The 27,479-nt window shown below is 37.6% G+C and overlaps 1 protein-coding gene across 2 annotated transcripts in view; it reads left to right on the top strand.

Moving 5' to 3' along the window:
* Nucleotides 1-16,321: 16,321 nt before the first annotated feature.
* Slc12a2 (solute carrier family 12 member 2) overlaps nucleotides 16,322-27,479 on the top strand; it is a 98,768-nt gene continuing 87,610 nt past the window's right edge. For both annotated transcript variants that reach the window (XM_027949354.2, XM_027949355.2), the window contains exon 1: nucleotides 16,322-17,151. In XM_027949354.2, coding sequence (XP_027805155.2) covers nucleotides 16,411-17,151 — 741 coding nt within the window. In that variant the 5' untranslated portion in view covers nucleotides 16,322-16,410. The remainder of the gene's footprint in view (nucleotides 17,152-27,479) is intronic.

The following is a 27,479-nucleotide window of genomic DNA, read 5'->3' on the forward strand; positions in this document are numbered from 1 at the left end:
GGGCAATAAACACACCTGCTCTTTGTACCACAGGGAGCTATTATCTCATTCTTCTACATTTTCTTCAATGGAGGCACAACACTATACCAAGCTCCACTTGACTTTAATACTATAGTCCAAATGGCTGTTTTCAAGTTATTTTAGAATGTAATGAGAAATGCATATTTTAAAGAAATGTAAGCTGGGTGGAGTGGTGCATGCCTGTAATCCCAAGAATTTGGGAGGCTGAGACAGGAGGATCTCAATTCAAAGCCAGCCTCAGTGACTTAGCAAGACCCTGTGTCAAAATAAAAATAAAAAGGGCTGGATACGTGGTTCAGTGGTAAAGAGCCCTAGGTTGAATCCCCAGTACTAAAAAACAAAAAATAACAACAACAACAACAAAACAAAAAATAAGAAAAAACAACAACAAAAAACAACTCTAAGAATATTTTTTAATGTACTGATCTAATATATTTTATTGCTATTTATTTCTAGAACAGGGTAAGCAGTTTTCTCACAGCATTATTATCTGAACAGTATTTATAAAAATGAAGATAGTTTTAAAAATCTTTTATAACATCAAATTTTAAGGGAACAAACAAAACAGCATTTAACAGTTAAATATTTAATATTTAACAAGTTATTTTTGCTGAAAACAACGAGCTTCATAAAATTAGGAATCTTTTAGAAAATCTGTTTCATCTTTAGACATCAGAGATAGGTCAGTTAGCAGAATTCCCTTAGAATTCAGTATAATATGAAAACTTAATTCTAGAACAATAACATATGAGATCCACTCTACCTGGTCCGATGCTACCTACTATCAATCAGGCCTGAGTTGAAAAACTGGAGAAAGCATGATTACACAATACGGATTCTTGTGTCTCTAACAAAGTATGTAGCTTTGAGTTGAAACTGAAAAAAACTGCAGATAAACTAGGCACAGTGAAGCATACTTGTAATCCCAGCGATTTAGAGATTGTGGCAGGAGGATCCCAAATTCAATGCCAACCTCAGCCATTTAACAAGGCCCTAAACAACTTAGTGAGACCCTTTCTCAAGATAAAAATTTTAATAAAGGACTGGGGATGTGGCTCAGTGACTAAGCTCCCCTGGGTTCAATCCCTGGTTACACCCCCACCCCCCAAAAGCTACAGATTGTTTGTTGTTACACTAGTTAATTTTACTCAATAACTTGTAAATAATCTGTAAATAGCTTTACAACATATAAGAAGAATATAAACTGAAAAGTCTAGCATGATTAATTGCTCTCCAAACTTAGGCTTTTTAGTTTGGGTTAAACTCTGTCATTTTAGCTGAGAATCAAGTATGAGCCAGGTTCACACACACTATTTTTTTTTTCCTTATCAATTAGATTTTATTATTTTTAATTGATTTTATTTTTTAAATACATGACAGCAAAATGCATTACAATTCTTATTACACATATAGAGCACAATTTTTCATATCTCTTGTTTGTATATAAAGTATGATCACACAATTCATGTCTTCATACATGTACTTTGGATAATGATGTCTATCACATTCCACCATCATTGTTAACCCCTTGCCCCCTCCCTTCCCCTCCCACCCCTCTACCCTATCTAGATACTCCCCCCCCCATATTTTTATATATTTTAATACTGATTCATTTAGACACTGGTATGGTTTAGATATTAGGTGTTCCCCAAAAGCTGATGTGTAAGAAAACACAAGAAAGCTTAGAGGTAAAATGAGACTAATCAGTTCATTAATTCTCGGATAGGGATTAATTTGGTGGTAACCATGGGCAGGTAGCTTGGCTGCAGGAGGTGGGTTCCTGGGGGCATGCCTTTGGGATATATATTTTGTCAATGGTGAGGGGAGTATTGCTTCCTAGTGCTTTCCTCCACAAAGCCCATCTGCCAAGTTCTGCCTCATCTCATACCCCAGGGAATAGAGGTGGCCATCTATGGATTGAGACCTCTGAAACTGAGCCTCCAAATAAACTTTTCCTCCTTTAATTGTTCTTGTCAGGTCTTTTGGTTATAGTGGTGAAAACAGAATCTTTTAGTGTTTTGATAAAATCATATTTTAACTATTCTATAAATATATATACTATAAGTTTTCTGAGGCAAATATACTATGTAGAAAAAATAGATAATTTAATTTATTATAGGGCAATATTTAGCTATGGAAAAATTTTTAAGAAATTCTGCTAACCTTTAATTAGTGTTTCAGGTAAAATGAGTACAGAAGTTTGAAGAGAATATATTCTCTCTCTTCTTAGATAATATTTATGTTTGAAAAGACAATATCTTTTACTAATAAAAATTTCACACCATTGACTTTTGATAACTGAAGGAAGAAGGAAATAGAAATCATTTAAATGTTAAATATATTTTTGTTTTGACAACTCAAACTCACATATTCATGGTTCTATAGTGGTTTTAATGGTTTCTTCTAGGAATGTTCTCAGACTTCTTTGGGAAAAAGCAAATAGCAAAAAAAAAAAAAATGCTGAACTCAATTTGTGAACTAAAATGATATGTCATTATAAATTTACAAGATAAATGGCAACTCACAAAATAATCTTCTAAGCAAATTTAAAATTACGTACAATCTGAAGATAACAAATATTAAAACTTATGTACAAAAAGTTATAAACCACGTGGAAAAAATTAACCACAAAATGGAAAAATATTTGCAACATATAATAGAAAAGGTAGGTTCTTTAATTTATAAATTTTATAAATCATTAAAAGAAAATTATATACAATAGAAAAATAGGTCCAATAATATTAATAGGCAGTTTTCTGAAAAAAAGAAAGAAAGAAAAACAAATGGAATCATACTTACCTTTATTCATGATTAAATAAATGTAAACAATCTTATTTTTCAACTATGAGAACGGTAAACACAAAATATCCTGATAATACACAGTGTTGGAAAATAGCATTTGATAGGAATGTTAACTGAAACAACTTTTTGGAGGGTAATTTTGTAATACTATCAAGCTTTATGCTTGCATATTTTGGAAATATAATTTTATAGCTTGGAATCTACCTCAAAAATTACAAGATGCATGTTCAAAATACTTAATGATCAATCATTGGTAATAACAATAAAAGGTGATTTAAATACCTATAAACTTTATTTAAATTATTAAATACCAAATTGACTCAATATTATTAATAATTAAATAATAAAATAATTTTGTGGTTCTGGGGATTGAGCCCAGGGGCATTCTACCATGGAGCTATATCCCTAGCCATTTTTGAAACAGGGTCTGGCTATATTTGGGAGATGCTAAGACTTGAACCCAGAGCCTCTATCACCAAGCTACACCTTCTACCCCACAACATATATCTTTAAAAAGTTCTGTGATAAAATCAAATGATATTTTGGAGAAATGAAACCACATGAATAATTGCTTATAAGTTCAATTATTCAATAGTAGTTATGGTACATAATTCATATCATCCACCACGGAGAAGAAACAATGATTTCAAAACAATAATTAAAAAAGAATGGGTTTTCATCCTTTATTTCTTGATGCAAGTTTTAAATTAATTTTAAAATAAAATCCAATACCATAATATAACTACTTTGTTTTTTACTTTCAAGAAACTTTTAGCAAATATTTGAAGTCATGGTAAAGAATCTTAAAGATAACATTATGCTTGGTACAATCACTTAAGAAAACAATGTGTCACTGTCTATTTAAGGGGTATACATGCCTTAAAAACTAGTAATGCCTTCCTTCCTAAATACATATCCTATCGAAACATATTTACCCTGACACTTGTATAAAAATGTTCACACATCAGTGTTCACAACAAAAACAAAAGCTCACAGGAGATGAGATCGCAGTGGTAAAGTAAAAGGCCCTGGGTTTGAACCCATCCCTACAAAAATATAAAATAAAAATAAACACAAAGTGTATCCTGGAAACCATAAAAGTATTGATTAACAGTAATTATGGTACAGAAATACAAGGCTATATCATGAAAATAAATACACTACAACACAAATGCCTGAGTTATTGGCATAAACATGCTGAAAAGAAAAAAACATACAATATGAATCCATTTATTTACTGTGTTTTGGGATGAACAGTAAAATCAAGGCACAACCATCATAAACTTTCCATGAGTAGAGAAAAAGTAGGGACTTTTGGGAGTCCTCACGAGTTTCAAGACCTAGATAGTGACTTATATAGGTGTTTGCTTTATAATTTCCACCAAAATGTACATATCTGTTCTAAACATGTCTCTGTATATATGTTACATATCATAAGAAATAATACCAGATAGGGCAGGGGGACAATAACCCAGTGATAGAGCATGTGCCTAGTATAAATACATATTTATGTAAATATATAGTGTATATATGTATATAACAACAAAAATAAAAATTAAAAAGTCAATATGAATGGTTCACAAAGAAAATATTCTATAATTCCAAGGGAATCATCCAAGGAGTCATTAATAGGCTTGCAGAATGAATTCTAAGATTTAGGCATTTATAATGCAAAAATAAGGTATAGGGAAACTAAATATGGAACTCTGTCCAAATGATTATGGATTAAGATCAAGTACCAGTCCCAGGAACAGGTTTTATATTTAGGTAAGAATATAGAATTTTTTTTTTTAAAAAAAAACTATTAATAGTTTTATTTAAATTATCAAATTATTTTTATAACACAATAACCTTGTATTAAAAACATCTCAATAATATGACATCAAAGCTTATATTTATATAAGGTAAGCACAAAATCTGAGGGACAGTGGGAAGTATCAAAAGAGGAGAAAGTAGAGTGGTACTTAATTTTCACAATTTTTGAGGTTCTTATGGAGGATACTTCTTTTTAATTTACCTTCTTCCAGATCAGGAAAAGGCCTACGGGCAGTTGACAAAATTTGATCACTCACTCAATGAAGAATATTGAGGTCTGAAGCATGTAGAAATATCTCAAAGTGGAAGAGATGTTGATTTGCCTTTTACCACTCACACAAGGGCTGCTATCTTTCTTGTGAACACTTAGGGTCCATTGTAATCAGACAATATCTTCTTAGTGGGACTCTTTTCTCCAGTTGAGAACATTCACCATATGTGTAGATTTTATTGAGTGCCTAAAAAAATTTGCCACTTTGAGGCTGGGGATGTGGCTCAAGCGGTAGCATGCTCGCCTGGCATGTATGCGGCCCGGGTTCAATCTCAGCACCATATACAAACAAAGATGTTGTGCCCGCCAAAAAAAATTACAATCTTCATCCCCTCTGAATTAACAGATTTGAATCCACTTCCACTGAATTTATAAAACAGGTCAATCTTCACCCCTCGGGGTAGACCTCAGTGGAACCTCCAAATATGATACTGCCAGTTATCGGTGACGAGTCCTGCTTCCCCACATGTTGAACTTGGAACATTAGAGAAGCATGCGGAGGCAAACATGAAGCAGAGTTTATTTAAAAAGAGGTAACATAGACTTCTCCCGTGAGGGAGAAAGGGGCCATAGGTGGTAACGCGGTATCCCCTAGAATTTCGAATTCTTATTTCATTATGAGATCTTTAACATTCATTCCTAAATTAGATAAGGGTCATTCTTTTTCAAGGATATTACATTTCATGATAAATTTATTTAATAAATTATAAATGCTCTTAAGCAATCATATTATACATCCTATCATCATTACTCCTATCTATGTAGCCTATACAGAAAGAACAAGAGATTTTTAAAAGTATAAGACTATCAAGAGGATTAAAATAATCTCCTTAAAAAAATATGGTAGTGTTGGTGGAGTAGAATATAATTTTAGAATTATTATTCTGTACACACACACACACACACACACACCTAATTTTGTAAGGAGAAAATTCTTATAAAATGTTAGCTATGTATTAATTTTCCCTTAACTTATGTAGGTACATTTTTTAATTCCATGTTCAACATAATTATCATTTTAAAATATTTTATAATCCTTTAAAATAGATGTTTCTACCCACTGGCAGTTCTCATGACCATGGGGGCTTCCTGAACTCTATGGGTTATGGCTGGCCACAGGATTATGAGGTAGAAAGCTGTATTTTCTGTCCAAAGCCCTGGGTTCAATCTTTAGCACCAAAATAACAGCAGTAACAACAATCAAAACATTTTATTTCCCAATCTGGTATGCATACCCAAATGTCTTACTTTTGGCATATACGATTAAAATGTCATTGCACATCTGTTAGTGTGTGAGTGTGTGAGAAAGAAAAAGAGAGGGAGGGAAAGAGAGAGACATAAGCTGCTTGTTTTCTACTCTCTAGTTCCTCCTTCCCACTGATTTGAAAACAACAACAAATGAAGGCTTCCGTTTTTTTTTTTTTTTCATAAAAATTAGGGGATAAAAATAAAAGCATAAAATACATAGATATTTACTTATATGATCTTGTGATAACAAAAGCCTCTCTAAGCATTGCTATGAAAAGTAAGAATCATAAAGAAAAATAAAGAAAAATACCTAGATAGTTTATGGCATTTTCTAAATAATTGCATGTCAATATTATGATGAACAAACTTACAATGCAACTAACAAACTGGAGAAAACCATTTCAGTGTAAGGTTTATGTTTGTAATACATAAGATATTCTTAAAAATGGTTAAAAAGAAAACACCAGAAAAATGGTAAAGGATTTTGTGTTAACACTGATCTTTGATTACAAGCCAAAGAACCCAAATGTTTAAGTAAAACAGTGAATTACTAGGAGAATATGGAAAAGCTAAAAGGAAGAAGAACCTTATGCAGAAAGGATAAGAGAAGTAGTTTCAGAGGGTCCTTGTATCAAGACAACTGTGTAGTCTTTCCTGAATGTTGTTACTAAAAATAAATAGACAGTACCTTGGAAATAGACTGAGGAAGGCAATGATGAACAGAAACTTTGCTAGCAAGTGTTCCCAGGAGATATATCTCTAAGGAAAGGAGGAAGAGTAGGACTGGGTAGGGGGAGAAGCAGACGCACAGGATACAAATAAAGCCTCATCCATTCTCATAAGGTGCTTATGCTGGAATGGCCCTTTAGAGTTGTCCCAAATTGAGTGGAGGCCCTTTGTATTTACCATCAACCTGGCAGGCAGTTCCTTTGTGATATAAGAAGCAAGATAAAAGGAGCTAACAGTCCCAACAAACAGACTTGATTTCTGACTTTGCTTCTAACACCTGAAATTCAAAATGTTTAAAAGAGCCAGATTGGTTCATTTTTTCATGCTCACGATTTGGCTGGAACAGGCAAGTTACAGAGAAGTAATTATTCATCCTATTGAAAAAACAATAACTAAAAAAAGAAAATTGCACATTCTTACCAAAACAAGACAGGATACAAGTGAGCTTTCCATGATACAGCAAAGGTCTACTATAAACATCATCAGACAATTTAGAAATAAAGATATATAAATGAATAATAAACTTTTTAATTTTTGAGACAAGTTCTGTTTCCCAGGTTGGCCTCAAACTCCTGGGCTCAAGCAATCTTCCCATGATAGCCTTTTGAATAGCTGTGACTACAGTGTGTACCACTAAGCTTGGCTAATAAACTTTTAAAGGTATGTCTTCATTAGCAAAGATCTGAAAATGAAACTATCTTTGGATAATAAAATTGAAAAGGACCAGCCAGTTGTGGTAACACATACTTATAATCCCAGTGACTAGGGAAGTTGAAGCAGGAGGATCTCAAGTTTGAAGTCATTCTCTTCAACTTAGTGACACTATATCTCAATAAATAAATAAATAAATAAATATAAAAGGACTGGAATGTATGTAGCTCAGTGGTAAAACACCCCTGGTAACATGGCTCCCTGGTCGCGAACCTATGCCACCAGTCCAATGGACCCTGTGAAGAAGTGGCATTGGAGTGAATTAGTGGAGCAGCAGAGCAAAACCTGTACGAGCCGGAGTGCAGGCCTGAGGCACAGTGGGCTTGAGGCATGTTGGACCAGTACTGCAGTTGAGCCAAGACACATCAACCTGTTATACAGCCATGGTTTGGCCCAGCCACACTGCTGTAGCTCCAGACATTCAATTCAGCATGCAGGATTCACCGACTTCCCAAGAAGCTAGGAGAAAATGGAAGGCAAACTTGAATGGGATTTAGGGCTAATAGTGTGTATACGTTTACAAACACTAAGTAAGCAAATTTGTGGATCAACAGCATTGCTACATTTTTCAAACCCTGATTAGCATAAATTTGGACCAATAACATTGACCCATGTGTATATAAACCCCTAGACTAGCATACTCAGCTAAAACCCCTCTTGGGTCCTCTCTCACCTTGTGGGAGTTCTCTTTGAATGTATAATAAATCCTACTCTTATACTCACTCATCCAGGTCTTTGGATTTCATCTTTTGAATTCACTAAAGAACAGAGAAAGAAGGAATTGATGGTGAGTTTCTAGGGTTTGCTGCAACACTAGAGGGCATGGCCTGAGTGTTAAGAACTAAAGCACACTTCTTGGCTTAAAAAACCAGCAGCTTGTGCAGACCCCAACTGCCAGGAGAAGCAGAGAAACTCCAGTTTCACTGGATTCAATCTCTAGGACCAAACAAACAAAAAAACGTCAGGCATGGTGGTGCACGCCTGTATTTCCAGCTGCTAGGGAGACTGAAATAAGAGGACCCTGAGTTCAAAGCCAGTCTCAACAATGGTGATGTGCTAAGCAATTCAGTGAGACCCTGTCCCTAAATAAAATACAAAATAGGGCTGGGGATGTGGCTCAGTGGTTTAGGGCCCCTGAGTTCAATCACTGGTAACCCCCCCCCATCCCCCCCCAAAATTGATGAAAGAGTAAGAAAGATCTTACTCAAATCTGTAGGAGGGTAGAAGACAGGCACTTTAAATACAAGGCCAATAGAAGGTCAAACTGATAAAACTTTTCTGAAAATCCAGTTTGTAACATATGCCAAGTTTCAAAACATACATACCCTGCAATTGCACCTGTAGGAATTCATTCTAAGGAAAAATCAGTTAAGAAGAAAGACATAAGAATGAGGCATGATGGTGTATGTCCACTCCAGCACTGGGGAGGCTGAGAGAGAAGGATTACTTGAGCCAAGGAGTTTGAAACCAGTTGGGCAACATAGTAACACTCTCAATAAATAAAAAGATAAATAAATAAACAAAAATCTGTATATCCACAAAGATATTCAATGCATTTCTTGATTTTATTTGTAAAGGAAAGAAACATTTTAAAATAGGTGATATAGTCAGTAAATTATGATAATTCTAAATCATGAAGCAATATTATGAAGCCATTAGAATCATGCATGTAAAAGATATTTAACATTATATATGAAGATATTCATGTTATTGATGTTTTAAAAATTACAAAACATACAATAATTTTATAATACCAAGACCAAAAGGTAGATGTTATTTTGAGGCAACAGCATTATTTTTTTCCTCTTTGCTTTTTTCTTGACTTCTACATTAAACATGTATTACTTTTATAATTAGAAAAATATTATAAATAATAAATATCTGATTAACTTCTTATAAATATAAATATAAAAAAATTTTATAGAGATTTTAGAATTTTGTTTTCAGACACTGGTTATAAGAGGTGGACTTTTAATTAAAACCTGTTAATACAAAAAAACTTTGAGTATCAGAAGAGCTAACACTCAGGGATATATTTAAGTTTTATTTAAGGGTTTTTTTTGTTTTGTTTTGGTATGTGGTATTTGGAATTGAATCTAGGGCCTCATATGTGCCAGGAAAGCAGCTCTACCACTAAACTATATCCCCGGTCCATTAGCCCAGTGTTAAATAAAAACAATTGGTTGAATTGTGAAAACTTGTCTTTACCTGTTAAATCATTAGTTTGTTTGTTTTTTTTTTAAACTGGAATATTGAACCTAATAGTTTTGGCCTACATTTAAAGGAAGATTAAATTACTTGGAAAGGGCTCAAAACAAAGTAATAAAAATAATTATGTACTTAGAAATTGGGCTCCATAATGACATGCAAGAGAAATAATTTCAAACTAAAAATTACCTTACATTTTATGGGTTACCATAATCTCTGAAGAATAAGAAGCAAGAAAATTTTAATTGTTTTAGCAATGATTTAGGTTAGCCATTAGGAAGAATTTCACATTCTTAAGTAAGTATTTGAGTGATCATTATATATCCAATGCTATGCATGTAAAAACATGTAACCATCAAACTATTACTAGGGAAAAAAATTTCTTTTCTTAAAAAAAAAGTGTCAAAAATAGAGTAACTATTCTTTTTTTTGGTACTAGGGATTGAACCGAGGGGCACTCTACTGCTGAGCTACTTAAAAGATTTGTCTTAGCACTATTTCTTTTGTGAATTAAATATTTAAAGTTTTGAATATTCATTTAATGTTATGAACAGTAGGCCTTACCATGTGTCAGGCACTAAATTTTGAGGATAATAATCATGTAATCCTATAACTTTACAAGGCCCCTACTGTTATTGTCTTCCATTTTACAGATATGAGAACTGAGGCACAGAAATCACACTAGACCACAGTCATGTAACTAGTAAATAGTGAAGCTGAGATTTATAACTTTTTTTTTTAGAGAGAGAGAGAGAGAGAGAGAATTTTTTAAAAATATTTATTTATTTTTTTTTTAGTTTTTGGTGAACACAACATCTTTCTTTGTATGTGGTGCTGAGGATCGAACCCGGGCCGCACGCATGCCAGGCGAGCGTGCTACTGCTTGAGCCACATCCCTAGCCCTGAAGCTGATCTAAATAATCTGGTGGTTGAGTTTGAGTTTGTAACCAACAGCTACTATGTAAAAGTATTTACTTTATATATTAATATTTGATAAATTGTGAACTTTAAAATTTCTAAATGTTCACAGCCTGTAGTTAGAAGTACAAAAATAAATCAGTACAGAAGGAAAATAACTTTCTAAATACAGAACTTAAGTTGAAAGAGATTTCCTTGACTAGCTCTGTGACAAAAGCATGTGTAGGTGGAAATGGGGAATGAGGAAAGAAACTATGTTTATTTTAAATGCATTTTCATGAACTTACAATTTGAATAAGCAATACATGACAAATTTGAATTAAAAACAAACTCAGGCTGTCTTTTTTAAAAGACATAATTTACAAATGTTGAGTTTACATATTGTGTAGAGAAAAAAGCATAGTAAGGTTTTGATTAATGATTGATATCATGACTGACTGACTGTGATTTTCAATTAAAGAATGTAACTGGGACAGGTAAGACAAGTTTCTCTAAAGTAACTTTTTTCACGATAAGGATGACCACTTAATTTCTCAAGGGAAATACAATTGATTTAATTTGTGCTGAATGCCAGTTAGTAAAAATGGAAATGGTTACTAGCTAAGCACTGTGGCAGGAGCCTTAATCTCAGTGACTCAGCAGGCTGAAGCAGGATAGTCCTAAATTTCAGGCCAGCTTCAGCAATTTAGCAAGGTACTTGGTAACTTACAAGACCTTGTCTTAAAATGGAAAATACAAAGGCCTGGGGATGTGGATCAGTGGTAAAGCACCCCTTCATCCAATCCCCAGTATCTAAATAAATAAATACAAAACCATAACCAGGCAGAATGGCAGCACTAGTGTCTTAAATAAAACATACCGCTTAAACAAAAACCCTGCACATCAGATTGGACAGGGCTGAGTTGGGGAAAAGAGGGAATGGGAAAGACAGTAGAATGAATTTGGACATAATTTTCCTATGTTCATATATGAATACATGACCAGTGTAATTCTTCATCTGTATTACCTCAAAAATGGAAAATTATACCTCATGTATGTATGATATGTCAAAATACATTCTACTGTCATATATAACTAAAAAGAACAACAAACCCTCCTGATTTTAAAAGTTCTATGTGGTTTTGAACCTTACATGTTGTAATGCTGCAGATATGAGAATCTGTAGATCTAAGTTAATTTACATCTTTAGGATATTCTATCATGTGAAATAAGAGCTTTAGAATAACAACTACCTAAGTCCTGTCTAGTACTAAAATCTAAGTATATTAAATACATGGTACTAAGTTCATCAATACATATACGGTCAAATGCTGATCTTTTTATGCTTCTTGGTCCAATATAACACTGCTGATTCTATTTCCATGTGCCTTTATATGGTTTTCTTATTTTTTTTTTTTTTTTTGGTACCAGAAATTGAACCCAGGGGCACTTTACCATTGAGTTACATTTCCAGGCCTTTTTATTTTTTAGACAAGTTCTTGCTAAATTGCTGAGGCTGGTCTCAAACTTGCAATCCTCCTGTCTCAGTCTCTGGAGCTGCTGGGATTACAGGCATGCCCCACCACACCCAGCTAGTTTTCTTATCTTTTAAGGCAGTTACTTTTGTCTGTCCTTTGTGGGTCTTAAACCAGAAATGTTGGAATTACTTTTTTACTTAGCCAAGATTTCCATCTTTCAAATGGGATCCTCTGATTTTCTTCATAATGTTATGAAAATTATTATAAATTATTATGAATCAATGCTTTTGCCCAGTATTCAGGACATAAATTTTCTAGAAATGTTAGCTGCTATAATTATCACTTTATGACTAGATTAACAAAAATTGTGTCCTGCCGTATCTTGCTTAGTCTTCCTCCTCCACTCTTCAGTCCACAATTTATAGAGAGTTTCAGTAAAAGTAAATCTGAACATGTGCCCCTCTATCTCCCTGGAAACCCATTAATAGTTTTATGGGGCTTTTAGAATAAAGACAGATTTATCTCTTACTACATTTGCCCTGTAATTCCTATGCTTTGACCAAAGTGACTTCAAGATCCTTATACACCATATTCACTCCATGAGGACTTTTGTCCACACTATTTCCCTTGTTTGAAACCTCCTGCAAGTTACAGTTTGGTGCTAAGTGTCCTTCAGACCTCTGCCAAAAAGTCACTTCATTCCTAAGTCTGGACCATTTTGCATTCTCTTTGTACCATGTTCCTCTCTCCTAGAATTTTTCAGTTTGCAATTATATATTTATTTGAATGAATATTTACTATTATTATACATTTGTATGCTTCCACCAAAAGACAATGCCAACCGAGTTCCTGTCCTTCTTCCCAAATATGTTCCTCTTACCTTCTATTCCATCTCAGAAAAGAGCAATACTATTCTTCCCTTGAATTCTTTCACACTCCACATCCGTCAGCAAATTCTAGTCTCCCCAGAATTCAAACATTCACTTCCCTTCCCACTGGACATTCTGTAGTATAAGCATCACTTTCTGGATTGTTGCAATACCTCTTAGCAAATCTTGCTTCTTTTCTTGCCTTCACCACTTACTTTCTTGCCTACTTTCAACATGGCAGTTCGACAGATCCTTTAAATACAATCATGTGTCACTTACCTATAGAGATACATTAGGCAAAATACATTGTTAGGTTATTTTGTTATGTCAGTCATCAAAGTATAATTTCTAAAACCTAGATGGTATATTTGCTACATACCTAGACTATGTGAAATAGCCTTTTGCTCCTAGGCTAAAAACCTGTACAGCATATCAGTGTACTAAATATTCTAGACAATCGTTAATACAGTAGTGTCTGTGTACATAAACATATCTAAACATAGAAAAAATACATTAAAAAATTAGGACAGGAATTTTTTTTTGAAACTCTATTATGTTTGTGTGGCAATATCTTCCTAAAATGTCATCATCCAATACAAAACTTTGTCAGTTCACTTCATTCTTTTACTGAAAGTCTTGTACTTGCCATGTGTTCTGGACTCCAAACATATTGGAGCCCTACACCCACAGACAAGACAGGTGGAGGCAACCATTTTAAGGTTATTTTAAAGTTGAATGAGGTTATAAGGGTGGAGCCCTGATCCACTGGAACTAATGTCCTTATGTGAAAGGGAAGAGGTACCAGAGCATTCTCTCCATTAGGTAAAGATACCCTGAGAAGACTGTCTACAAACCAGGAAACTAGCCTGAAGCCAATCATAGTGGCATCCTAACCTCAAGAATTGTGAGAAAACAAATTTCTATTGTTTAAGCCACCCAATCTCTGGTCTTTTGTCAGGGAAGCCTGAATTGACAAACACATTATTGCACTCAGAGAAAAGCCAAAGTATATCCAATAGCCAAAGAGGTCCTACACATCTCAAGTCCTGCATTCTCAAACTCTGACATAACCGCCTTTGATTCTTCCCATTTTTTAAAGCAGTTCCAGTCAAGCTGGCCTACATGCAATTTCATGAACATTTCAGACATGCTCCCACATTTGGGACTTTACCTCTGCTTGGAACAATCTTTCCCAAATATTATCATTCACATCCTTACTCAAATGAATCCTTCTCAATGAAGCCGTTCTATGTAAAATTTTACCATTCTCTATCTCACAAATATCCCATTTCCTTCGCACTCATTCCTCTGATATAGGTTAGTTTATCTATTAGTTCTCCTTCACTGGAATGAGCTCCATGAGAAGGGACTGCTTGCTTTGCTTAACTCCAAATCCCTCAAACACAGAGCAGCTCTTAGTAGGTGCTCAACTTTTGTTCAATTTAATTAATGCTGAACTCCAACAGCCACAAATCAGCTTTGGAGCGGAATGCTACCATACAGACCAACTACTAGGGCAACAAGTACCCTAGTAGAAAACTGCACAGCTAAAATGACCCCCTGATCTTTGGCCTCTTCTGGGTTCCTGCTAAAGTTCAAGATGGGCTTTAGAAACACTGGCTCCACAATCCAAGAGCTTTTTTTTTTTTTCTATTTCCCTCTTTAAAATACAGATAATAAAATGATCTGATAAGTTATCAAGGTCAAATAAGATCATGGCATGACCATGTTTTGAAAATTACCTGGTTGCTTTTATTAGCAGTATTTTCAGTTTTACAAACTCTGAAACTAAAAAAGGTTCAAGCTTCAATGGCTCACAAGATGGGTATTTATCCCCATAACTAAAATTTAAAAATATGGAAGTACAATAAAAACATAAATAAAAAGACAAGCGATCAGAGGAAGCCAATTTTGCCACTTATTTTTACTTGGGGCGTGGGTAGAACTATTGGTTAAATATGGATTCCAATGTTAAGAGAAGTTGGAAAATAGTTACGTTTCTCTATTTTTTAACATAAAAAAAAGGATTCCAGAGCAGAAGTGTACCATAATGTTTGTTAAAACTTGAGTTGATTCTTCACAACCCAAACCATGTAGAAACGTGCTTTACAGGAATATTACTGTAGTCAAGGTACTGAGAGCTAAGCGCCTATCATTTAAATATCGCCTTTAAACAATACACAACTAAGCTCCTTTCTCACCTTCAGATATCAGTCTTTAAAATAAAAGTGTAGTCGTCGGAAATGTGGACACACCCGCTGCATCACGACTGGAACTGATTCTAGTTATGCAAATCTAACTGCCTGGCTGCCTGAGTGTCAGACTAAGAGGCCTCAAGGAGGGAAGCTGCCTCTCCTCAAGTTCAGGCCACGAATGAGAGCGTGGCGTGGCGGCCGGCCAGAACTCCGAGAAGGCATTGCAGAAGACGCACCAGCCCGCGGGCCCCACAGGAGAGCCCCCAGCATCACCGTAGGAACCGCGGCGGCCGGCAGCGGCGGCCGGGCCTCGGGTACCACGCGCCTGAGGGGAAGCGGCTGAGTCGCCCTGCAGCATCTCGCGAGATCTCGCCAGCCTAGCCCAAGCACTGCGAGCTCAGAATTTAAAAAAAAGGAAAGAAGAAGAAAAAAAGAAAAAGCGAGAACCCCTGAAGCCGTCGCTGTGGTGGCAGCTGCCTTGGTAGCATCCGTGACCGGCGTGCCAGCGCCCACACGCCGTCCGTGGCCCCCGGCGCGGGCAGTCGGCCCACTGACGCGCAGCCTTGGGGCGGGGAGACCGGGAGGCGGCCTGGGGGCCCCGCTCCTCTTCCTCGCAGAGCTCGGCGGGGGAGGGTGGAGAGGTGGGAGGAGGGCGACGGAAGAGGAGGTAGCGGCGCGGATATATTCCCGGCCACCGCCGTGAGGCGGCATGTAGCCACGCCTGCTCCCTGGTCGCGCTGCTGGCGCTGCCGGAGGCCTGACGCCTAGGGGCCGAAAGCCACCCTCGCGCGGGCGGCTCTCGCGTGGGGTCGTGCGGGAACCCGGGAGGGCCGAGGTACCGAGGGAGCGTCCGCCGCGCGCCACTGCGGGACCGCGGGTGGGCGGGCTGAGGGGCGGAGGAGCCGCGGGCCCCGCCTCCCGCGTGCTGCAGCCGGAGCCGCCGCTGCGGCCCCGCCGAGCCTTTAAACAGCGGACCGCCCCGCGCCCACAGCACTCGCGCCTGGCTCGGGTGCTGGCGGCTGACGTGCCCGCCCGGGCGAGTGGCAGGGAGAGCAGCTTCCTCGCCTTACCTTGCAGCCACAGCCACTGCCGGCCGGGATCGCGGAGACGCTCAGCAGCCCGCAACGTTCGCCAGATTCTTCAGGTCCGCCGAGGGTCGGGCGGCGATGGAGCCGGGGCCCACGGCGCCCTCCCCCGGCGCCCCAAGGCTGGCCGGGGTCGTGGAGACGCCGCTGGCCGCGGCCGAGGTGGACTTGCCCGGCACAGCAGTGCCCTCGGTGCCGGAGGATGCTGCGGCTGCGAGCCGGGGCGGCGGTAGACTTCTCGGTGAGGGCGCTGCGGCGGCCGGGGACGGGCTGGGGAGACCCCTGGGGCCCACTCCGAGCCAGAGCCGCTTCCAGGTGGACCTGGTTTCTGAGAACGCTGGGCGGGCCGCGGCGGCGGCGGCGGCGGCCGCAGCAGCCGCAGCGGCTGGAGCAGGGGCAGAGGCAGGGGGCAAGGAGATCCCAGCGGACGGGAAAACCAGCGGTGAGAGCGGGTCCGCCAAGGCTAGCGAGGAAGCCAAGGGCCGCTTCCGTGTGAACTTCGTGGACCCGGCTGCCTCCTCGTCTGCGGACGACAGCCTGTCGGATGCGGCGGGGGTCGGAGGCGATGGGCCCAACGTGAGCTTCCAGAACGGCGGGGATACAGTGTTGAGCGAGGGCAGCAGTCTGCACTCGGGCGGCGGCAGTGGCCATCACCAGCACTACTACTATGATACCCACACCAACACCTACTACCTGCGCACCTTTGGCCACAACACCATGGACGCGGTGCCCAGGATTGATCACTACCGGCACACTGCCGCGCAGCTGGGCGAGAAGCTGCTCAGGCCCAGCCTGGCAGAACTCCACGACGAGCTGGAAAAGGTGAGCTCTCCCCGCCTCCCATCCTCTGGTGCGTGCTGACCGCAGGATGTGGCCACCGACTCTCTCGGGTGAGGTGGTGGGAATGGACAGCCTGGCTCGCTGGCATCTCTGGATTCAGCTGTCAGGGGTGGAATTGCAGTGGAATGTAACTTAATCTCTTAAAAGTTTGCAGCGGGTTAGGCTGGTTACGTGATACTGGAGAGGGCTGCGTTTAGTTTAACAGCCTTCCCCGTCCAGTTACGTCGTGTACACTGTCTTTCTCACCCATGCTTGACAATTACCACCTCACTGAGTTCATAGTTGTGTTTGTGGGCCCTGCGAAGGGAGTGTGCAGGAGGTTTAGGTGAGGACCTCTCTGGGGACAGGGCGGAGAGCACCTACCATCTGTGTCTTTTTAGATTGTAGCGTATGGCTTATGTACACCCATTAGAGAGCCTATGAGCTGTGGTGTTTGAAGGAAAATCTTAATAGGGTGTGTTTGTGGTCTATGAATTATTAAGCTCAAAATTTTGCAATCTTGAAAGTTCAGAGGATTATAGGAATCTTGACTCTTGGGATATGACATTCCTAATAATGGCACAAATTAATTTTTTTTGTAAACCTTTTGGAAGAGTGCTCTATATCAGAAAACTTTGACAAACAGGCAAGTCATTAAAGAAAACGGCGTGGGGGGGGTGCGGTGGCTGGGACAGAAGAATTGATTTTTCTCTGAAGAATGCTCAGAAAGACCATCTGGAGTGTTTGCACAAGTGATCATACTTGGTAAAGAGAAAACTGTCCCCTTACACTTGTGAGTGACTTCAGTAATTATATTTTTTAAGAGCCCATTAGACATGTTTCTTCAAGGTTCAAAACCATTATTTTGAAATAACATTGATGCTTTTGACACTCGGTTAATATTTAACATTTTTTATGGGTGGGGATTACTTGAAGTCTGCCCATGCAAGTCTATAATGACTACATTGATGGAATTTGATGTGGGCAGAGTTGGTACCACATAGATTGAAATGATCATTGTGTGGAAAAGTTTAAATCTATTAAGTGTGTTAAGTGTGTGATTTCTTTTTGACATGATTATTTGATTGCATATATTTATTTCATACAAGACTGGACTGGTCCTAATGTAAAAGTAATATTCACAATTTGACGTAATTGCATAGGTCCCATCTCTGACAGCTTATTGATTATTTAAAAGCCTGACATCATTTAGGTTTAGATAATACTATTTCTGTTGTTTCATTGTGGTATTTTGTCATCAAAAGCAAAACAATTTCTAAAACACTTCTTTAAGTGTTTAAACTTCTGGAGTTTATTTTTTCAAATCTTTTTTCAGCACTTCAAATCTGTGTTAATAACAATAGATATGGGGTTGGTAATATTCCTTTTCTTAGAGCATTTTTGCTATTGAAAATATAATACAAATATGTTTCAGATTTATTTAACCAAGTCCAAGTAGTTTAGCAGTCAAGCCAATCTGTATTTAACCCATAAATTCTAGGAAGACTTTAAATTGGAAGTTTTTTTTTTTTTTTTTAATTTAAAACTCTGCCACTAACAAAGCACTTTAGGTTCTTCAAGACTTTAGTTTTATTTTGAAGTTGTATTTGCATTTTTGTTTTTGGCATTTTTGTTCATCTAAAAAAGAGAAGACTTGTGCTGTTATCTGTATGATAGTTTAAAAATTTATCCAACCCCTCAGCCTTGGATTCCTCAACTAGGGAAAAAGTGCAATAAAAATAGAGGGCCACGTTCAGCACCTGAAAATAATGGCTAGTGCAGTTTTTGTTCCACTCATATTGGCCCTTCAAAAAGGGCAAAATTTAAACTCTGATATATCAATATTATATTATCTTAATTACTTCATTTTTAGATGAATATGTATATTTATATCATACATACACACACACACATAGATTTTTTTTTCTTTTTGAGACAGAGTAAGTTGGGACTGGCCTTGAACTTTGTAATCCTCCTGCTTAGCCTTCCAAGTCATTGGGATGAATATATTATATAAAATGTTAAAATTAGGGTTTGCTTTATGCAACAGGTAGTATGATCAATTCTTTAGTTTTCTTTTTTTTCTTTTTTGGTACCAGCTCTTTTTGTTTTGAGACAGGATCTTGCCAAGTTGCTTAGGGCTTCATTAAATTGCTGAGACTGGCTTTAAACTTGCGATCCTCCTACCTCAGCCTCCAGATCCCCTGGAATTAATAGCATAAGCCATCCTGGGCTAATTTTTTTAGTTTTTTTTTTTTAAACCTTCTTTTGCATATGCTAGGCAAGCATTCTACCACTTAGCTACATCCTCAGTCCCCAATCAAGTTTCTTTCTGGACTCTGGAAGAAGTTGGTAGGGTTAACTTAAACACATATTGAAGATAAATGGCTTAGAATTTTAGCAGATGGGTTGAAGAAATAGGTGTGATATTAGGTAGTACAAATATGCCTATATACCACTGTTGAAGGGGGGAGCAGGCAAGGGAGTGGTGATAAATTGGGTTGGCTAGATCCCTAAAAGTTGTTTCTACTCTGTGTAGATTGACTTCTATCTCTGTAAAACCATCTATAATGTTTCCATTCCTTAGTGAACTATAATATTTAGAATTTCTGTAACATTTAATTCTAGCTTTTGATTGATTGTTAATACTCTACTTTGGTCACTAAGTGTAAGTGCTTTAGTATCTATCATGGGTCTAACTCTGTGCTAGGAACTATGGAAGAAGTCAAAGGTAAGTGCTCCAAAAACTTGTTAGGAAAAAGAATTATATTGTCTTTCACTTGAATTTCTTTCATTACTCAACACTGACCTTTTAAAAGTATTTTGCCCAAATGTCCAACTGTAGAGGAACAAATATCCTTGGTGTAGCTTGCTGTGTTAAGCAGCCATTCTAGAAACAAGACTCATGAGGTCTCTCTTTTATCAAATATTATTTTGGGAAAGGGATGTGTTAGATGTTGGCTACATGATTGTTATACCATGGGATGAAGGATGATGCAGTATTAGCAAAATAGATACTGCTTCTGCCTAGACAGACATTAACCAAATAGTTTAACAAATTACATAGTTATAAATGAAATACTATGTTATAAATGAAATACCACTGAGCTACATGAAATAAAAGTAAACTTTGCTAGTGAAGATGTAATAGGACCTAATTTTAATTGGGTTTTGGGAAGGTGTAAGTGTGACATTGATGCTTGAACCTGAATGAACCTGATGACAAAAAAAGAGCAAATAAAAAGATAGATGTAAAATTGTTATATGTTCAAAGACCTAACGAGAGGCTGGTATATATAATTATAAATGTAATGGGAAGCTATGAAGGATTATGTATGAGGGAGCAACAGGATCCATTTTGCTGGCTGCTGGGAGTAGAGTGGATTGGCAAGGGTAAAAAATGAAAGCAGGGAGACTCAAACTGTCACAGTGGTCTCATTGAAAAATAATAAGGGTTGGTGACAGAACAGATTGGATATGGCTGGCTTGGATGCAGAACAGAGAGAAGATGATTCTCAGATTTTTTTAAACTTGAATAACTAAATAGGTAGTGGTATTGTTGCCTGAGGTGGGAGAGATGGGAGGAAGAATAGATTTGGGGTGATGGACAGAAAGAATTGTTTGAATAGACTCTAAGACATCTTATTAAAGAGTCATTGGGAGGAGGAAGGCAAAAAAAAAAATTATATACATACATATATATATCTGCCTCTCTCTTCTCTTTCCATATGTATTCTTATTCATCAAATCCTTAGAGAGTGTATGTGTACACGTGTGTATAGATTTAAAGTCATGGACAAAAAAGTATTAGGGGGAATGGGTAGGTAAGAGAAGAGAGACTGGACATTCAGAACACCTAAAGGTATGTTAGAGATTGAGCTGCCAGACCAGTGACAGATAGCTGCCTAGAGATTGAGTGTAGGGGCACTTAACTACTGAGCCACATCCTTGTCCCTTTTTTAAAATTTATTTTGAGACAACGTCTTACTAAGTTGCTAGGGCTTTGCTAAATTGCTGAGGCTGGCCTCGAACTTGCCATCCTCCTGCCTCACCTCCCTAGCTGCTGGGATTACAGGAATGCACTACCATACCCAGAGAGAAAAGAGTTTTTAAAAAGGCAGAAATTCTTCAAAACTGCAAAAAGTAAAACCAAAATAATGATTTCTGCTGCTATAGGAAGATATAAAAAGTGGGGAATACCAGTGAAGTATTTGATGGGCAACTTTAACATGTATGATAGGAATCATGATTATCAAACATGGAAAAATAGAGTGGTGAATATTTATACTAGCTCTTACTAGATTTAAAAGGCTCTACCAGTGAACTATACCCCATACCCTAGAGCATTATTAAAGCTTTCTTTTCTTTAAGAGTTGCACTACTTTTGCATTTGTCCTTAGGCCTAGACTTGGGAATCTTTTGCCAATGTTGTGTGAATTCATTGTATGTGGACTGTTTTTGCCTTTCTCCTTAATAAAGGAAAGGTAAAGAAGGTAGCTATATTATTTTTAATGCTTCTCTGCACTTGTTAGTTTTTCATTTAATTACTAAGAAATAGGTTTTTACACATTTTGCTTATGATAAAATGATCTCATGGACACTGAAGATATTGCTTAATAGCTCTTCATTAAAAGAAGTAGAGCTGGACTTCACTTTTGAGTTTTTTGACTCTAATGCCAGAAGCCTGTGTCTTCAGATTCTTCTTTCTTATCTTCTGCCTATTACCCAGACTTGTTCTAAGCCTAGCAGGGATGTTGAGTTGGAGATAGGATCACCATCACCCCTCCTCACTGACACCCTGAGAGTTGAATGATTACATAATGAATAGAAACAAGGAATACCTGTGATGATGTAATTGGTACTGCAACTAACTCCTTAACTAGAATCTGAGTTTATGCCTCATTTATTTCAAAAAAGACTTGTTCACTGAATAGATGAGGGTGGACAATTCTTATCAGCACTTAATAAAAGACTTTAAGTAACAATTGTGATATCACCTCTAACACTGAGCTGCTTCTTTGGGTGGGTGGTATTGATTCTGGAGAAAAAATTCCACACCCTACTAATTACTTCAGGAATTGCTTGATTCCTTGAAGGTCACCCTGGAGGAATAAGAATATGTCACATATGGGGAAGTATCTAGGAGTAATTTCCAGAATTTAGTAAAGCTGGAACCCTTATATGGGGAAAAGTCAGATTTGTCCTGTTTCACAATTTTGCTACGGGCTGCTAAATCCATGCCCGTGGCCACTGAAGTCTGACTTACACAAACTGGATACATTCCCTAAATACATACCAACTGACTACCTGGGTAGAAGGAAAAATAAATTTGGGGATATAAAATATGGCAAAAATATATTTATGTGTCTAATCATAATTGATGTCTTCTTGATATTATTTGTGTTAATACTCTCAGTCCTGTGAGACTGGAACTTAAAGCAACAAAATTGAATTTTTTGGTTCTTACACATTAAGTGTCTTTGCTTTCAGTGATTCTTAATTATGTTTCATATATGTGTTTGGGAAGTCCATAGTACTTATTAAGTTGGCTCCATCCTGAAGTGAGATGAATGTGAATTCTCTTATTCATCAAATCCTTACAGAGCATCAACAACAGCATCATTAGAAGTGGGGGAATATAGCAGTGAACAAAACAAAGTCATGGGGCTTTCATTCTAGTTGTAGGAGACAATAAACAAATAGATCAGATGTAGTACTGTGAAGAAATTAAATCAGGGTAAAAAAAAAAGATGGCTAGATAGAAATGACTGCAGTCGTGGTATTTCGGAGTAGTTGAGGAAAACCTCTCTGATATGGGGGCACATACTAGAAGGGAGTGAGGGATCATCCCATGTGTTTATAAATCAGCTTTTTCATGACTTTGACCAAAAGACCTGATAAGAACAATTTTAGAAGAGGAAAAGTCTATTTGGGGCTTAGGTTTCAGAAATCTCAGTTCATAGATGACCAACATCATTTCTCTGAGCCTAAGGCAAAGGTAGAATGTCATGGCAGAAGGGTGTGACAGATAGAGGTAGCTCAGGACACAACAATTGGGAAGTACAGTAGCACTCAGCTCAACACACTCAACAATATGAGCCCCAAAGGCATACCCTCAGTGACCCATCTCCAGCCACATCCTACTTGCCTACAGTTACCACCCAGTTAATCCATTTAAGTGGTTTAATGTACTGATTAGGTAAGACTTGATCATTTTACCTCTTACTGTTCTTGTATAGTCTCACACATGAGTTTTTTGGGGACAGCTATCTAAACCACAACATCATGCAAATATCAGGAAGATTGTTCTAGGCACAGGAACAGCAGACACTAAGACCCTGAGATGGGAATATGTTTGGTGTGATAAAGGAAATCAAGACTGAAGTGGTAAGACACTTGATAGAAGAGTAATGAGAACCTTAGTAGTGTAGATCTTTGTAATACATGATAAAAACCTAGGGGTTTGTCCCTACAATGGTAGTACATTGTTGTGTTCTTTGTGCTGGTTTTCAAATTTGAGATACTCTAATGCAGACAGGTAATAGACAAATAGTAACTGTCAGATCTGGCTTCAATTCTTAGATAATTATATCCTGAATTGAATTAAGTTACTAATTATTAAATATCTGCCATGTTCAGAAGCTCTCTTTTGGCTAGGAACAACCTTGCATACCAGGTAATTTACAAATAGACAAACTCAGGTTAGTAGCAACTTAACTGAAATCTCACAGCAAGTAAGTGGCAGGCACAGGATATTAGGGAAGGTGAGGTATTAAGGAAAACGTCTATTTTTTTAAAGTGGCCTATTAAAATTTTTATAGAAGTCAGACTTACAAGCAATAATTGTTGAGTTTAACTCCTGATGAATTCATTTGAAATTATTGGGTGTTGATATATGTCTTATGGAACTTAATGGTTCCAGGCATAAATATTTAAGCTTTACTATTTTAGAAATCAAGTTTTATGATAAGCTACTCTCGATTTCAGAGGAAGAATTTTTCTTTGGATATTAAAATGTGAATTTATTTTCTTTAGTCAATAGTTTTAATCTCAAAATTTTAGTTTAAAATAAAAACATCACAAAAATTGTATGCTTAAATGTACTTATTTAAAATGTGTTAGCCATTTGTCTTTATGACAAAATATTTGAGGAAACAACTTAAAAGAGGAAAGAGTTATTTTGGCTCATGGTTTCAGATGTTTTAATCCATGGTCCACTGACTCCATTGCTTTGCCTGTGAGTTGAGGTAGGACATCATGGCAGAGGGCGTAGTATAGAAAAGCTAATTACCACATGGCAGCCAGGAAGTGGTGGGTGGGAAGTAGCCAGGGATAAGATATAGTCCCCAAACACATACCCCCAAAGTGGTCCCACTCACTTTGTCTAGGTCCTACCTCTTCCATTTTCCATCACTTCCCGGTAACACTGAATCTTGTCAGTGAATGACCCATTGATGAGGTTAGAGAAGTTAGAGCTCTCGTGATCTAGTACCTTCCCCCAAATTCCACTTCTGAACATTGCTGCACTGGGGACCAAGCCTTTAATAACACATGAGACTTTGGGGGACATTCTGAATCCAAACCATGACAAAATATTTATTATTTTATTATGGAGAGAAAATAATAGAGCAAGTTTGGAAAATAAAGAAAGTAATATCAAACCTTTAACATTTTTGCATTTTTATGTATGTTTGTTTTTGTGGATTGAGGGCTAGAATTTAGGGCCTTGTGGATGCAAGCACTGTACCACTGAATTACATCCCCAGCTCCATTGTGCATAATTTTAAACTGTAATTTTATATCCCACTTTTTACATTGAGCACTAAATGTGCACTTATTAGTAAATAGGGAATGAAAGTTTTGTATGTCACCTAAAGCAATCTTCTATTTAGGTGAATATTTATAAAATACTCTCAGGTACATGTACCATAATGCTGCCCCCGACCCGGGCAGGCAGCTGAACTTAAGATCGCTCATGAATTTCCATGGACACCAAATAAAACACACACACACACACACACACTTTACCTTTAAACAAGCTTCAGGCTGGCTTTTCACTTGGCCTTAGGCTCCCCAAATAGGAGAGCAAGAGAAAGTCACAAGAGGCTGGCGAGAAGTGGGTTTTATTGGGGGGAGGGAGACCTTTGTTCTTAGAAAGTTCCATCCAAAAAAGACCACAGGGGGCAGGGTTACAAGGGATAGGCCAATGTAATTCAACCCAGGGGGCATTGCCTACATCTGAAGACTCAACTTCCTGAACCACCCTCAACTTCCTGAACTGGGACAACCCCAGATCACTATGAAATGTAGTGATGGTCAAGGCCTCTCTCTTCAGGATGGAAGGCACGAGTCATTCAAAGTGGCTCCCCACACCATAACTTGCCTTTTCCTCTATATACTGTTTAGTCCGTTTACATTTGTTTTGATTTACTTATAATTAAGTTGGCTATCTCATTTGTTTTTTGTTTCTCTAATCCTTTCCCTGCCATCTTTTGTGCTGATTTTTAAAAAAAATTTTTTTAGTGTTCCATTTAGTTCTATTGACTTTCTAGTGATCTCTTTGCATTTTTCTTTTTAGTGCTTGTTCTACTAAGCGTAATGAATATCTTTAGCGAATAAGTAGAAAACTTTCCTCAGAATCCTTATTGTTGTATAAATGGTAAATCCAGTAATATGTTTTTTGTACTTTTTGTAAGCAGTTGTATAGCTTTTAAGGAGAGAAAAGAATACATGAATGTATATATGCATACATACACACATATTTCCATTGTTTTTCATTTCCTAGAGATTTATGTTTCCATTTGATACTGCTTCCTTAAGTACTTCTTGTAATAGAGGTGAGCTGCCCACAAGTTCTCTTTAATTTTTATTTATCTGAACATGTCTTTATTTTACTTCAGTTTTTGTTTTTAACTGGGAATTGAACTATTAAACTCGGGGGCGTTTTAACTCTGAGCCACATCATCACCCTTTTTATCTTTTATTTTGAGACAGGGTCTTGGTAAGTTAATTAGGGCCTCAATAAGTTGCCTAGGCTGGCTTTGAATTTGTCCTGCCTCAGCCTTCTGAGTCACTGGGATTACAAGTCTGCAACTGACTTTTACTTGAGTTTTGAAGGGTAGTTCTACTGTATATAAACTTATTAGTTGACAGGGTTTTCTTTTTAAAAAAAATTTATTTTTTAGTTATAGGTGGACACAGTATCTTTATTTTATTTTTATATGGTGCTGAGGTTTGAACCCAGTGCCTTAATGTGTGCTAGGCGAGTGTGCTACCACTGAGCCACAACCTTCTTTTCAGCCCTTTAAGCATATTGTTCTGGTGTCTTCTAACCTCCCTCATTTCTGGTTAAGAAGTTAGACAACTGTACATGGTGTGTTCTTTTTCTCTGTTTCAAGATTTTCTCATTGTCTTTGGCTTTTAGCAGGTTGTACCTAGGAGTGTTTTTCTTTGTATGTGTCCTATTTACATTTAAATTTCTTTTTTTTTAATTTTTTATTATTTTTTTTAATTTTATTTTATTTTTATTGGTTGTTCAAAACATTACAAAGCTCTTTACATATCATATTTCATACATTTGATTCAAGTGGGTTATGAACTCCCATTCTTACCCCAAATACAGATTGCAGAATCACATCGGTTACACATCCACATTTTTACATAATGCCCTATTAGTAACTGTTGTATTCTGCTACCTTTCCTATCCTCTACTATCCCCCCTCCCCTCCCCTCCCATCTTCTCTCTCTACCCCATCTACTGTAATTCATTTCTCTCCTTGTTTATTTTCCCATTCCCCTCACAACCTCTTATATGTAATTTTGTATAACAATGAGGGTCTCCCTCCATTACCATGAGGTTTCCCTTTTCTCTCCCTTTCCCTCCCACCTCATGTCTCTGTTTAATGTTAATCTTTTCTTCCTGCTCTTCCTCCCTGCTCTGTTCTTAGTTCCTCTCATTATATCAAAGAAGACATTTGGTATTTGTTTTTTAGGGATTGGCTAGCTTCACTAAGCATAATCTGCTCTAGTGCCATCCATTTCCCTGCAAATTCCATGATTTTGTCATTTTTTTAGTGCTGCGTAATACTCCATGGTGTATAAATGCCACATTTTTTTTATCCATTCATCTATTGAAGGGCATCTGGGTTGGTTCCACAGTCTAGCAATTGTGAATTGTGCTGCTATGAACATCGATATGGCAGTATCCCTGTAGTACGCTCTTTTAAGGTCTTCAGGGAATAGTCCGAGAAGGGCAATAGCTGGGTCAAATGGTGGTTCCATTCCCAGCTTTCCCAGGAATCTCCATACTGCTTTCTAAATTGGCCACACCA

Source organism: Marmota flaviventris, chromosome 5, assembly GCF_047511675.1.
Source record: "Marmota flaviventris isolate mMarFla1 chromosome 5, mMarFla1.hap1, whole genome shotgun sequence".
Classification (NCBI taxonomy): Eukaryota; Metazoa; Chordata; class Mammalia; order Rodentia; family Sciuridae; genus Marmota; species Marmota flaviventris.